Below are 14852 nucleotides of genomic sequence, written 5' to 3'. Positions count from 1 at the left end.
CTTCGATGGCGTCACGATGCTCGTGATCGCCCACCGCCTCGACACGATCCTGGACAGCGACCGCATTTTAGTGTTAGATCAAGGCCGAGTGGTGGAGTACGACGCCCCCCACGCCCTCTTGGCCACCGACGGGGGACCGTTCGCGCAGTTGGCGTCGCATGCCCGGTTGGGCCAGTCGGGTGCCTTGTAGATTCCACTCTATGGAAATGTATGATAAAGTTTGCTTTTTACAGTTAATACCATACTTCCCAGTTCGGGCAGAAATTTACATGTGAGGTAACTTCGTATATGTACTGTTTTTTATCATCCTCATTATTACGTAGTATATCGATCATGGACACCAATTCTATTTTTGGATATCCTGTCATTGGTGAAAATGCCGGTTAAAACGACCAATCAGAATATACTTAGTAAGTTTATTATATTTACTTCCACCCAATGTAATAAATACTGTTCATACAAATTCCTATATAAATGCCTTGTGCTACTTTCCCACTTTTTTCGGCAATTACTGTATGTGACTCCATTGCCTGCTATCCGTACATCACAGATGGAATGCTTAGCGCTGCTTATTTGAATCTCAGCATATATCCGAGACCTTTGCTTTCTCGTTTTGCTTTCTCGATAGACCAAGCGACAATGATAGGATGGCACAAGCTCACACTACCCCATGGCAAGCGCAGTACTGTACAGTATGAATTGGCGCGAGAGAACACAATGATGTTCGACAAAATTGAGGTCTTGAAAACACTTGGAGGACACACAATGTCCATCCATGAGTCATGACAGGTTCCGTAGTACTATTAGTACTATTATTATTAATAATAATAGTAACGTTACTATTAAATATAATAGTACACCATTTTGCGTTTAATTCCAGCTTATTTTCAATATATTTCCACCAACCTCCGATATATTTCACCGAATCGCCAATATAATCCACCCAACCTCCATTATATTTCATGCTGATGTAAAACATCGGCGATATATTTCACCCAACCTCTGTTATAATTCACCCAACCTACGGTTAATTCCAACTTTAGAAAATATAATTGTAGCAGTTGTTATAATTCGGGCTGGGATTCTACCGTAGAAAGATCGAAGCATTTTTGAATCTGCGCTCTATGGAAGAGGCCATCCCTGCACCACAAACTCCGGTACGTCTCTCTGTTGACCGCTAACATGAAGTTTCAAGACGCTTTGTTCTTAAAACTAGGGCCGTACTCCCCGATGTTGAACCCGATCGAGAATATGTGGCCGGCGTTGAAGAGCCGCATTAAGCATCTTTGCGCGAACGAGTCGCAGCCTTTATGGGGCCACCGCCTGACGGACAGACTCGTAATGTGTTTTGCATGCAATACTAGGAACACACAGCTGACGAGGCAATTGCAGATATTCTGTGCATTTATCGTATTTAACTCAACAATGAATTAAGAATTGAGCCGAATCGTACACGGCCCGCCTTGAACCGTTCTATGTCCGCGCTGAGAATATGAAAGACATGGACGTTGGTGCTTGAGCCGTAGATGTCGTAGATGTGTTGGTTTTAATTTACTTTCCAGTGGTCAGGTGAAATATATTTTCGAAAGGTAACATTAACAGTTTTTGGGTGAATTATGTCGGAGGTTGGGTGAAATATAATGGCCAAATTTCACTGTCAATTCGGCGTGAAATATAATGGAGGTTGGGTGAATTATATTGGTGATTCGGTGAAATATATCGGACGTTGGTGGAAATGTTTTGAAAAAAAGCTGAAATTAAACGCAAAATGGTGTAGTTATCACTGAATCACACGACGCACGCATACGGGGATACAGTAGCTATCCCATTCTCTTCATTGCATTGCCAGTCGTAAACGCCAGAATGAGGTACTGTACAACGATGAGCGTAGCCTAAAACGCTACAGTATTTCCTCTGTTCCAAATATACCTTTCCCAGTAGCGCAAGTCAAGCATAGATAAGAAATATTATGCATTCGATTCGAAGTTGGAGTGGGTAGTCCAATCGAATAGCAGAATAGAGAATATAGGCAGCCCAAACGCAGGGAATCAACGAGCCAAATGAAATTTCTTCAATCCTAAATCCCAACCAATGCTAGCCCAGTCCAAGGCTTTCACACATTTGTCCCAGTTGAACTATTTATATTTAATTTTCGTATGGTATACATTGTATGGTATACAATTGTGCTTCGGGTCGATTTCTCAAATAAACTGCCCAGTCCAAATTTAGGTGAAAAGGACAATATCTCGGTTAAACTATGTAAAGCGGTCGATGGGAATATTTCTCATGCACAAGTTCAACCTAAGCGTAATAATATACTCAGAATCGCTATTAATATTCCGGCCTTCCTCCCGATGAGAAATATTCTCAAGGGCAGAGCCAATAGAATGGCGTGATTTGGGTTACCTTTTCATGATTGGCTATCTTGCTCTGAACTCAATCCAAATACTATGATTTAATTGGCTAATCCTGCCAACGAGAATATTTCTCATTGGGAAATCTCCTCCATACTAGTAGCGGATTAATTTGGAATGGGAGAGTCGAGAGTTGGAGTTTGTTGTCTTCAAACTGTACGTTCTGCCCTAACCGTTACACTGTCTGTACCGGTGCTAACTGTAAGCTCTCAAGAAAATTAAATGTATAAGCCAGCCAATCAATCGTCAAACCAAGAAGAGGTGCATACATATGAATGTTAAATTGTCTACACGCGAAGGTCAGATTGTACATCCGTACCACGCATCGGGCAGAAGTCAAGACAAGCATGTCGTCCAACAGTGCCGCCTCTACGTACGAGATTGCCGACAAAATTCCCCCTCGGCGTCAGTACTTTCGAGAGAAGCGTCGCGAGTATCACCGCAAGATGATTGCTGACGAGACGACTATCAAAGCACAGTGCGCGCACCTTCAGTCGATCCTTGTCCGTCTTAAAACAGGCAGGACGTCGTCCAAGGTGCCGCGTGAAGCAAGCGATGGTCCATTATCCTGGCATTCCATTGCCATGGTGTTCAAAAGAGAAGTCCATCAGGTCTTGAGGGACCGCCAGTCACTGGTCACTCAAACGCAAGAGTTGGAATCCCTCACGAAGGCCATGCAACGCTTTGTTTTGACGAATATTCCGGTGCGTTTTCACATTTCCATAGAGGCAGGCGAGTGAAATCATTGCGTCTTTTGGATGTAGCCAGCCATGTCCCGCAGCAATGCGTGGCACAGTGCGACGTTGGTGGCCGACCCGAGGGCTCGAAACCTGGGCAAGAAGTGGCTCACGCAGCAAATGTACCACAACATGCACGAGCCGTTCGCGTTATTTCCTGTTGTGGGCTATGACGAGGATTTTTACCAATTTGACTTTCAAGCGTCGGACGAGCTCAACGATCCGTTTACGTGGATTGAGCGGATACAGTTCACGTGGCCAGGAACGGTGCAAATGTTTCGACGCTTGATCGAGACCAACATGCAGGCGATGCATGTCCCCAATTATGTCCAAACGGCAAGTACTTAGTCGGACGAATGGAGGGTCAACCTGATCTTTGTGTTTGGTTAGGTGGTGGAAGAGGTCACATCCAACACACGCCTGATTCACACGACCACACCCACAGGCATCTTCGTGAACGCTCTCCAAGGACACTTCGTCGAAGCAGATCGGTTGGTCAAGGTCATGTGCCAAGTCGAACACGACGAAGCCCATGCGTGCCTTCCCCTCCAAAAGCAGCACCATGTCATGTCGTGGTGCGTACTTAGTTCGGGGGTTGTTGTGGACGGTAGACTTAGCTTTTTCGTTGCATGTAGGACCGAGGTGCGACAAGTATCGCCAACACACATCTTGATGCGCTCTGTCAGCCATGTGTCGCACATATTTCGACCTGCCACCGGGTTTGTGAGTGTGGATGAGTTCGCGGCTTTGAAGGGTGTCGATGTGACGGGCATCGAAGACGGCCAGAAGGATGCGTACGTGCAGCGCGAAATCATCAAACAAAAGCATGCGCGTTTCTTGCCGTGGAGACAACGTGTTATGGCTTTGATGCACCAGAGGGCGACAAATTAATTCTCTGACCACACTCAACCACTGTAGTATACTGTTATATCGTTAACGTAACAGACCAATTTACTGTTAAGAACACATTTTCTTTTTAGGGGAAGGCATGTAACTCAGTCAGACTATAATCCTACAAGTTATAGTCCACGAAAAAATGCAGGAGTATTGAATTCGATTCGTAACTTGTTACTACGTAGTATGCATACTTGCAAGTGTAATTATGATCGTTTACACCGCTTTGTCCAATACTCCGAGTACTAACAGTAAGTTAGTACAATTTAAGATGACTTCGGAGTATTTGTATTAATAGGGTGAGTCTGGATGTAAAAATAGAGGCCAAAATCTTCGATATTTTGGCAATTTAGAAGAAATGAAAAATTATCTGTCTGGATCCAAAATTTCGAGAATTCATTATTTTGCGAAATTTCGTGTTTTTCGCCAAAAATATAGAAGACGTTCAAGGGTTCAATGTTTTACTGTGTCGATGAAACATATTTCGAAAGAAAATTACGATTTTCAGTTCTTGCCAATTTAAGAAAAAAAAGTCCCTTGAACGTATTTCTATATGTTTTGGCGAAAAACGCAATATTCGGCAAAATATTGAGGGCCTGCCTGGCAACATGAAATAATGTGACAGATCAGTGATTTGCCGATTTTGAGCTCCATTCAATCGACCATATCTGGCGAAGTTCAAATTATCTCGACGTGAAAGTTGCAGTACCGAACTCACCTTTTTGAGCTATACGTTAAGTTAGCATCTTAACATTTCCCAAGTCAGCCACTTGGACGAATCCTCAAGCAAATTTCATCACTAAGAGCATCTCCACCGGAACACGGATTTTGACCCTGGATCTGAGTCCTTTTTAGTTTCATATTCAGCATTAAATTCAATAAGTTTTGAGTGTGAAGGATATTCGTTCGCATGGAGACACTGACTTTTTAACCGCAATTCTGCGAAAATTATTACATTATAAATAGATAATATGTGCATGGTCATTTCGAAGTCCACAACAATATGCGATGGAATGACCGACTCATGCAGTTGTCGAATAACTGATGGATTCGTCCGACGAGGAAATCGATGCCATCATAAGTACGACAGCCCAAGAAGCCGTCCGCAAAGCCGCAGCTGTGTACTTTCGGTCATGGAGCGGGTTTCGTCGCGGTCGCCAGCCAAACATCGATCGAAACCAGGCTGGTGGGCACCAGAAGATTATCGACGACTACTTTGGTGAAAACGGGTAACCATCTACGTACACGGCAGGACAGTTAGCACGCTGGCTTTCGTCATGGCGGGGTTCCATGAGATGGATCATTTTGATCTCGTGCACGACGTTCTTGGTATTAACTAGCCGCCGCATACGTACCTACATGTCTGCCGCCGGTTTGATATTAAGCGAGGACTCCGTATTCCGATCATTTGAAACCGGCGGCAGACATGTAGGAACGTATGCGGCGGCTAGTTGGTATACCGTGGCTGCTGCGGATAATACTTTGTCCAAACACCAGACGCATTCGGAAAGTTAGGTAATCATGGCATGACATAGGTCTGTCACCATTACAAAATTGCACTGTGTCGATGCGTATACTGGCCTATGGCGTCTGCGCTGACTTGACCGCCGAGTACTGTCGCCTTCGTGAATCAACAGCCATCGAAAAACATCTCAACCGGAACGAAAGTCGTGGTTCCCTGGAATGTTTGGCTCTATCGATTGCACCCACTGGAGTGAAAAAATTGCCCTGTTGCCTGGCAAGGTCAATATCAAGACCGCAACGGCAAGCGGTCTATGATATTGGGAGCGATTGCGACGCAAGATCTGTGGATTTGGCATGCGTTTCTGGGGGTTCCAGGGTCCAAAAATGACATTAACGTTTTGGACCGTTCGACACTGATGGTGAAACTGGCTAAACTTGCAACATCCCTGATGGATTTTCGGTAAGTATATTTTAGCCCGAGTATTTTTGCTTGCTTTACTCTTACAAATAAATACATATTTTGCCTCTAACATTTTGTCTTGCATTAATCGTACAATATTGTGAATTAGGTCAATGGGATTTCGTTCGATATGTTTTATCTCTTGGTTGATGGAATTTATCCATCACACACAACGTTTCAGAAAAGTCTGAGTAGTCCTTCAACGGAGAAGGAAAAGTACTAACGTTATTGTGAACGACATGAAAGTATCACATTCTGGCCAATCCCAGCCAATTGTGGAGTCGTGACCACATGCGCGTCGTGTGGCTTGCTTGCATTTGTTTGCACAACATGATCATCGAGGACAACAACACCACGGAGCACCTGCTCACTGCATCGGAGTGGAACAACGACCTTGTGCGCCGTCGATCTCAGCAGCCATTGTCCATCGACGGTTATTCGCATTAACGTTCAGCTGTGGTCGACTCCGATACTAACAAAAAAATACGTTTTGGCACCAATGCAAATGGTTATAACCACGTGGTGACAAGCACGTCCATGCACTTTTGTGCCACGTGGACGACCACAATTCGCACGGAGTCCACTCAGTAGTTGTAAAGGAACCCAATACACTTGAAATCTCACTCCTGTGTCATTGAATGGGTCTTGGGACTCATCTGAGCGCTGTCGAGCAAGGTCAGGCCTTAGCGTGGGCTGCCGAGAGCCTCAGTGCTCGCGAAATCGGTCGTAGACTGCACCGCTATCACGTAACCATCGCCAAATTTCTCAAAGACTCTACCACTTACGGCCAGCGCTATAAAAAAGGTCGTCCGAAGAAGTAACGCGAAAACAAGAGCGCCGCTTTCACTGCATCAGCATCAACGAGACGTTGAGTTGCGCCAAACTGAACGACCAGCTCAACCTTGGCATCGACAAGACAACTATTGCACGGTACCTACTCTCGGCGAAAAAGTTTGAGTTCATCAAGATGAACAAGGCACCCAAACTCACCGAGGAACACATGAAAAACCGCGTTAAATGGGCGATGAAAATGGTCGAATTGGGTATTTCCAAGTGGGGTGCCGTTGTGTTCTCTGACGAGAACAAATGGAGCTTGGATGGACCCAATGGCCTTAAGTCCTACTGGCATTGTGTTGGGCTCAACGTGAAGACGGTGTTCAGCCATCAAAATGGTGATGGGTCCATCATGGAATGGGGGGGAATTTGGGCCGATGGGACAACTGAACTTGCGTTCCTCGAAGGCCCGCAAACGCTGGTGACTACATTTATACGCTCAGTGAGTACATGCTATCTGCTGCCTACCTCTGTTTTGGCACTGAATCTGCGTTTCAGCAAGATAGTGCAAGCATTCATACTACAGTGATGTGACAGGTGGGGGTAGCGCCTTGCCCTCACCCAGCTCCTAAGTACCTGGCTAATGACGCACCATAGCTAATGCTTGCCTGGGGATGTGTCTCAAGGGCATGTATGGCTTAGAATCGCTAGCCTAGTGAAGTCCCCCGATGTCTCAACAGCACCCGCATCCATTGTATACAAAAGTGCATATTACTGTAGTGTAGACGTAGTGAAGTAGACTAAGAAGATTTCATAGTGATGAGAATTATGGAGATCTTAGTAGATCCTCAGTTAATTCATTGTGCATTTTTTTGCCCTCAGCTACATACGCTTCCTCCTGCAGTGCTACAATTGGTAGCACTTCCTGGTTCCCTCGCCCAAAGCCCCGTCAACCCGCCGTATGGAGCCAGTCTTCTTAGACAGTTGTGTGGTCGTTTGCAGAGACAGCACCTCGCCAAAGGTTTTGAAAACTTGGTCTTTGCTACCCGTTACCTGGTGATAGTCTAAGCAACAAAATCCACACACGTTCTGAGTGACCAGCTAGTGTATGCCGGGTAGCAAGACCCGGAAGCCCCAACTCACGGCCACGAAAGACATCGCCAAATTATTCGACTATCCAGATCTGCCGGATAAGCTACGCCAAGACCTTTGCGTGTTGACCCGTCACCAACGCGTGGTTATCAACACGTTGCGCGCCCAGATCCCCGAAGCGAAAAACTCCGACGCGCGCAACGCTATCCAAGAGATCACAGTCTTATTGATCCACCGGAACGATCAAATCTAAGAACTGATTGAAGGAGTCCTCGACCGCAAGATCATGGCTGAAGCAAGAATAGATCGAAGTTCGAAGTAGAGTAATTCAATTTCACCAGAATTACAAGAAGGATGAAGTTTTGCGCACAATGGCAGAATCCTTTCAGCGACATGAACAGCTGTTGGAAATGCTTACCCGTACCCAAGCCGCTCAAGTGGAAGCAAACGAGCGAATGGCCAGTCAACACATCGAACGACCGACAAGACAAACAGAGCTTAAAGTTGAAGGATTAAAAATGCCTAAGTATTATGGACGAATGGACGAAAGTATTAGCCTATACATCCACCAAGTTACGACATTTTTCAAGGCAAAGAACGTGGATTACCAAGAAAACGATGGGACTCAACAGCGATGCATTGCCATGATGGTGGCAAATTTCCGTGGCCTTTCCGCAGCCTGGTACCAAGAACGGCTTTCGCGCGGTGAGTCTCCAAACACCCTAATAGAACTGGAAGAAGAGCTGCGAGCCGAGTTTGAACCCGACGGTTCCCAAGCTCCGTCAACCCGCTGTACGTAGCCAGTCTTCTTAGACGGTTGCAGAGACTACACATCGCCAAAGGTTTTAAAAACGTGGTCTTTGCCACCCGTTACCTGGTGATAGTCTCAGCAACAAAATCCATACACGTTCTGAGTGAACTGCTAGTGTATACCCCGTAGCAAGACCCTCAAGTCCCAACTCGCGGCCACGAAAAACATCGGCCAATTATTCGACTGTCCGGATCTGCCGGTTAAGCTACGCCAAGACCTTCGCGTGTTGACCCGTCACCAACGCGTGGTTATCAACAAGTTGCGTGCCCAGATCCCCGAAGCGAAGAAATCCGACGCGCGTAACGCTATCCAATAGATCACAGACTTATTGATCCACCGGAACGACCAAACCGAAGAACTGATTGAAGGAGTCCTCGACCGCAAGATCCAAGTGTACCACAAGGCCCGCAAGATCAAGGCTGAAGCAAGTAGGTCGAAGTTCGAAGTAGATTAATTCAATTTCACCAGAATAACAAGATGGATGAAGTTTTGCGCACAATGGCAGAATCCTTTCAGCGACATGAACAGCTGTTGGAAATGCTTACCCGTACCCAAGCCGCTCAAGTGGAAGCAAACGAGCGAATGGCCAGTCAACACATCGAACGACCGACAAGACAAACAGAGCTTAAAGTTGAAGGATTAAAAATGCCTAAGTATTATGGACGAATGGACGAAAGTATTAGCCTATACATCCACCAAGTTACGATATTTATCAATGCAAAGAACGTGGATTACCAAGACAACGATGGGACTCAACAGCGATGCATTGCCACGATGGTGGCAAATTTCTGTGGCTTTGCCGTAGCCTGGTACCAAGAACGCCTTTCGCGCGGTGATTCTCCAAGCACCCTCATTGAACTAGAAGAAGAGCTGCAAGCCGAGTTTGAACCCGACGATTTACAAAATCGGCTGCGTGATCAGCTTTACGAACTGAAGCAAGCACACTGTGCGAGCTTGACCGAGTATGTTGCCAAGTTCCGACGAATCTGTACGCAAGTGTGCCACAGAATCAGTGACTGCCGCTCTCCACCCCGGAGCAATCAAGGAAGAAGCCAAGCCCAGCCCCAGCGCAACAACATCTCAAGACATGCCAACCGGCCTCAGCGACCCCAGCGCAATACACCAAGTCGTCAGCACAATGCCCAATTAACCGAAGTCCACAGCGACACAGAAGACAGCGACGATGACGTTGAAGAAGTGATCCTAGGCAACAACATGGACCTAGCCCAGCAAGACTCTGGGGAGGAGGAGTCACTTAACATCAGTACCACCCAGCAAGCAAGCAAGGTGCCAGCGCGTGAAAACAAGTTGATGATAGTTCATGGCGCACTCGACAGCCCAAGCGTTCGCATCCTGATCGACTCTCTTGGTGCCTCGAAATTACTTTGCCGCCCAGGTTTGGCCAAGACAGTGATCCGTTCCAAGGAAGTTCGAGCAGAAGGCTTCGATGGGCACTGCTCTGGCACTAAGAAAGTGAAGGAAGTATCTGGCACACTTTGTTTTGGTCAATGGACGTTCCCGGATCTTATACTTACCGAGCGGAATCTGGGGAAGTAGGGCTTTGACGTCATATTGGGAAAACCCTGTTTCTTTCGTTGTAACCCTGTCATCGACTGGCGTACCCACCAAATCCGCAACATCAACTCAAGTGAAGTCGAGCCTGCACGAATCGAAGGATGGATGATTAAAGTCACGACGAAAACGGAACCTCCGCAGAAGTTACACCCGCTCGTGGCCAGGGTCGTGGATGAATTTCGTGACGTGTTTCCCGACAAGTTACCCAACACGTTACCACCGCCTCGTGGGATTGAGTTCGATTTGACAATGAAGCCTGACGTGAGGCCCCAGCACCGACCCCCGGTCCGTTTGTCCAAGGTAGGTTCTTTGGACACGTTCGGCGACGATCTGTTGAAAAAGGGCTGGATCGAGCTCTCGAACAGCGACTGGGTATCCAACATCTTCGGTGTTCCCAGTGATGATGGTCAGATGCTTTCACGCCGTGAGTGGCTTCGTACCGCCACGCCTGATAGATACCCCTACACGATGGGTGTTGGATTACCGCCATGTCAACTCTCAGTCCATTGTGCCAAAGGTCCCGCTACCCAACATTGAAGATGTGTTTGACCGCATCCACGGATGCCGAGTCTTTACGAAGATCGACTTGGCGTCAGGCTACCACCAAATGCTCGTGATGTCATCAGCAAGGAAGTACACCACCTTCAGGACCCATCGCGATGTTTATGAATGGGTAGTGACCCCAATGGGTATGGCAGGCATGCCAGGCATTTGGTCTCGCCTTATGCGTCGATTGTTTGACAAGTTCGACTTTGTCGTGGTGTACACGGACGACATTTGTGTGTTCTCGCGGACGATCGAAGAGCACGCTGATCATTTGCGTTCAATTTGCACTGTTTTTCGCACCGAGAAGCTATACGCGCGTCCTTCCAAGTGCTCGTTTGGTGTCGACTCTGTCAACGTTTTGGGTCACACCATTTCGAAAGATGGCCTCCACGTGGACCAGTCCAAATCCGTGCTATCGAAAAATGGCCGGAGCCTCAGTCAAGCAAAGGTGTCATTAGTTTTGTCGGTCTTGCCAGGTACTACCGCAAGTTCATCCCCGACTTCGCGGAGCAAAACGGAGTGCTAGTGCCTCAACGCCTAACGGTGAACCACTCGGAGCAAGTGTTCTTTAGCACCATCGAGATGGACACCAAAACCAAGGAACTTTTGTGAAGGCATACGCAATGGACTCAGGGACAAAGTCCATGAAACGTGAAGCCTTCAAGTGGAAGGAAGGACTCTGCTTTCTCCGAAGCCAAGACCAAGTTTGGAAGCTATGTGTCCCCAACGGTGACGTGCTACGCGCCGAGATTTTATCTCACGCGCACTATTCAAGCACTGCCGCGCACCCTGGAACTCGACGTATAATGTTAAGTGTAGCGCATTCGTACTAACGGAACACGCTTGCCCAAGACGTGAAGTTCTACGTCGCGACTTGCGAAACATGCATTCGATACAAGACGAGCAGTCTGCGTGCAAATGGCAAGATGATTCCCATTCCCGCGCCGGAAGAGTGTTGACAAACTGTTTCAACGGATTGGATCACCGGTTTACCAGTGTCAAAAAGATATGATGCTATTTTGGTCGTGTTAGACAAGCTCTCCAAGAGTACATCCCGACGAGATCAGATGTCGATGCACCCCAAACGGCGAAGAAATTCTTCGAACATGTTGTTTGCCACCATGGACTACCAGCAATGATCATCAGCGACCGTGACCCCAAGTTTACAAGCACGTTTTGGAAGTCCTTCATGCAGATTATGGGTATCCGCCAAGCCATGACCACCGCCGGGAGAGCTCAAGCCGATGGAGCGAGTGAGCGCCAGAATCGAACTCTCGAAGATGCGCTCAGATATCAAGTGTCATATCTAGGACAAGACTGGGTCGACCATTTGCCAACGATCGAGTATGCCCACCAAGGATTGGTCCAAGCATCAACCGGCTTGACGCCGTTCGAAGTCGACACATGCCGCAATTTGCGCAACCCTGCCGTGAGCGTTTCCTTGCCCAAGAATGACTTTGCCAAGAATGTTGCAAAACATCGAAAGGAAGTCATTCGGATGGTTCACGAGAATTTGACGAAGGCCCAACAACATCAGAAGGAATATTATGACTAGCGCCGCTCGAACGTGACCTTCAAGGAAGGCAATCAAGTGCTGTTAGCGGCTCGCAACCTGCCTTTAAAGCATGCCCAGATGCTCGACAAGTCCGAGCGTCCCAAGTTGGTTGCACATTTCAACGGTCCCTTTAAGATTGTCCAAGCCATTAATGACAACGCCATGCGCCTCAAGTTGCCTCGCTCGATTTCAGGTGTGCATGACGTGTTCAACGTTGATCGACTTAAGCACTATCACCCCAACGAAGCCAAGTTTGCCCCCCGACCTATCCTGAAAGCTACTCCTATTGTTATAGACGAATCCACCGGCGAAGAAATGTACATTGTCGAGAAACTGCTCAAGAAGCGCCAGTTCAATTGCAAGTAGGAATACTTGGTTAAGTGGCATAGACACCACGTGGGAACTGATAAAGGACATCACGCATGTTGTACACTTCAAGCAACTCGTCCAAGACTTGGAGTCAAGGCGTTTCAAGGTGTAAAAGACGTTAGGGGGAGAATGCAGCGATGCGACAGGTAGGGGTAACACCTTGCCACCACCTTGCCAGTGCCCAGCTCATAAGTACCTGGTTCATGACGCACCATAGCTAATGCTTGCCTGGGGACGTGACTCAAGGGCATGTATGGCTTAGAATCGCTAGCTTAGTGAAGTCCCCCAATGTCTCAACCACACCCGCATCCATTGTATACAAATGTGCATATTAGTGTAGAAGTAGTGAAGTAGACTAAGAAGATTTCATAGTGATGAGAACTAAGGAGATCTTAGTAGATCCTCAGTTAATTCATTGTGCTTTTTTTTGCCCTCAGCTACATACGCTTCCTCCCGCAGTGCTACACATACGGCTAACGTTACGAAACAGTATTTCGAAGACCAAAGCATCGATGTTGTCAAGTGGTGCTTTTCCCTCGCCTGTGTTCACGCCTTTTGCAAGCTGGCTGCTACTTCGACTTCTCGCATCCATCGCACTGCCTCATGGACAACGGTCGTGGACTGTATTTGCGTGCCCAAGTTAACGCCTTGGGACTCTACTCCTTTCCGGCGCAGCCTTACACACGCCTAGCCAACAACCCTCCGCCTCACCCTCCTGCTACTGTTGCAGCTGCCATCATGGACTTTCAGGCTAACCTAGCTGCTCATCCTTCCCTTGGTGATACATCTCCATACCATATCAACTTCGCCACGCCTACTCCGTCCTCCATCTCTACGCTTGAGTCTACCGTACAAGCCGCGGCGCGCTCCGAAGTAATCGATCAATTGCACATCTATATTATTTACTTTGGACGTTCGCCTAAACACACTATTTTCAAGTCTCCATCAAGCAAGGCTGTACATTTCTCATTACCGCCTACCACCAAACTCTCTCCCCCAACCCCAACGCCTCGTCCCTTATTTCCTGTTTATCCGGCACTTCGAAATTTTCTCCAGTACACGCCTTGTCTCACACTTCCAACGTTATCACTCCGATCCAGTCCACTCCCATCTCACCATCTACCAACAAACCTCTTCTATCTTCGCCTTCCCCTACAACTCCAACACCTACAACGCCTTCCCTTGCACTGGCTACTGCAACCACCTCAACCACACGCCTATCTAACGCAGCTCTCTTCCGCCTTTGGCACAACCGCCTCGGCCACCCAAGCTCCACCGTTCTTCAAAGCCTCGTCAAGACCCACCCCGACTTCTCTACCGATCGCCCACGCCTATTCAAATCCTTCATCTGCGATACTTGCGAATTCGCCAAGTCTCGTCGACAACAGTTTTCCTCCGCAGCCGTCTTCCGCGCCTCCTCCTTCCTTCTTCTCGTCCACACCGACATTTGGGGCCCGTGTCCAGTGCCATCGATTGGTGGCAGCTTCTACTTCGTCGTGTTTATCGACGACTACTCCCGCTTTACCTGGGTCTACCCACTCGCCTTCCGCAAGGACCTTTATGACGCCTACGAACTCTTCCGCCTCCAAGCTATTACAACCTTCAAGACCGACATCAACACTCTCCAGTACCTACCGCCTACTGACATCGGCAATCTACAAGCCGACAATGCCAAGGAATTCGAGAAACTCGGTCGCATCATCGGCCCGAAGTACTCCACCAAGACCACATTTTCAAACGCCTACTCGCCTGCCCAAAACGCCGTGGCCGAACGCCGCATTGGCTTACTCGTTAAGAAGATGCGAGCGCTTTTACTGGCCGGCAATCTCCCCAAGTTTCTATGGGCCGAAGCCGTTATCTACTCCGCCTGGCTCTATAACATCTCGCCTTCCTCCTCGAACGACGGTCAATCGCCTTACCATCGAGTTTTCTCCCGGCATCCACCCCTCGCCTACATCCGCACCTTCGGTTGCACCGCCTTCGTTCATATCCAAAAGGCTAACCAAACGAACAAACTCGATGCACGCGCCATCAAGTGCATGTTTGTGGGCCTACCCGATGATCGCAAGGGTTACAAACTCCTCAACGCCTACTGCAGCAGCATTTCGCCTTCGCGCCCGTGATGCATCCGACATTCCATCCATTACACCTCATGAACCTC

At 47.8% G+C, this 14852-nt stretch overlaps 4 protein-coding genes across 4 annotated transcripts; all 4 read left to right on the top strand.

Annotated features, from left to right (window-relative positions):
• Nucleotides 1-16: 16 nt before the first annotated feature.
• H257_07546 (hypothetical protein) lies at nucleotides 17-1280 on the top strand (the record flags this gene model as incomplete). The annotated part of the gene is made up of 2 exons (XM_009833109.1): nucleotides 17-186; nucleotides 1217-1280. The coding sequence occupies 2 exons, from the start codon at nucleotides 17-19 to the stop codon at nucleotides 1278-1280; spliced, it is 234 nt and encodes a 77-aa protein (XP_009831411.1).
• A 1404-nt stretch (nucleotides 1281-2684) lies between these two features.
• On the top strand, nucleotides 2685-4119 carry H257_07545 (hypothetical protein). The gene is made up of 4 exons (XM_009833108.1): nucleotides 2685-3118; nucleotides 3179-3487; nucleotides 3542-3726; nucleotides 3787-4119. Exons 1-4 carry the CDS (start codon nucleotides 2690-2692, stop codon nucleotides 4040-4042), a joined length of 1179 nt encoding a protein of 392 aa, XP_009831410.1. The 5' UTR covers nucleotides 2685-2689; the 3' UTR covers nucleotides 4043-4119.
• A 970-nt stretch (nucleotides 4120-5089) lies between these two features.
• On the top strand, nucleotides 5090-5278 carry H257_07544 (hypothetical protein; the record flags this gene model as incomplete). The annotated part of the gene is made up of 1 exon (XM_009833107.1): nucleotides 5090-5278. One exon carries the CDS (start codon nucleotides 5090-5092, stop codon nucleotides 5276-5278), a length of 189 nt encoding a protein of 62 aa, XP_009831409.1.
• A 982-nt stretch (nucleotides 5279-6260) lies between these two features.
• Nucleotides 6261-11379, top strand: H257_07543 (hypothetical protein; the record flags this gene model as incomplete). The annotated part of the gene is made up of 10 exons (XM_009833106.1): nucleotides 6261-6402; nucleotides 6785-7224; nucleotides 7849-8055; nucleotides 8565-8627; nucleotides 8762-8945; nucleotides 8970-9074; nucleotides 9452-10128; nucleotides 10204-10627; nucleotides 10677-11166; nucleotides 11244-11379. The coding sequence occupies 10 exons, from the start codon at nucleotides 6261-6263 to the stop codon at nucleotides 11377-11379; spliced, it is 2868 nt and encodes a 955-aa protein (XP_009831408.1).
• Between the last annotated feature and the right edge of the window lie 3473 nt (nucleotides 11380-14852).

This window comes from Aphanomyces astaci, assembly GCF_000520075.1.
Source record: "Aphanomyces astaci strain APO3 unplaced genomic scaffold supercont1.16, whole genome shotgun sequence".
Lineage (NCBI taxonomy): Eukaryota > Oomycota > Saprolegniomycetes > Saprolegniales > Verrucalvaceae > Aphanomyces > Aphanomyces astaci.
The sequence above is the reverse complement of the archived record's forward strand: the minus strand, read 5'-3'. Positions and strand labels throughout refer to the sequence as shown.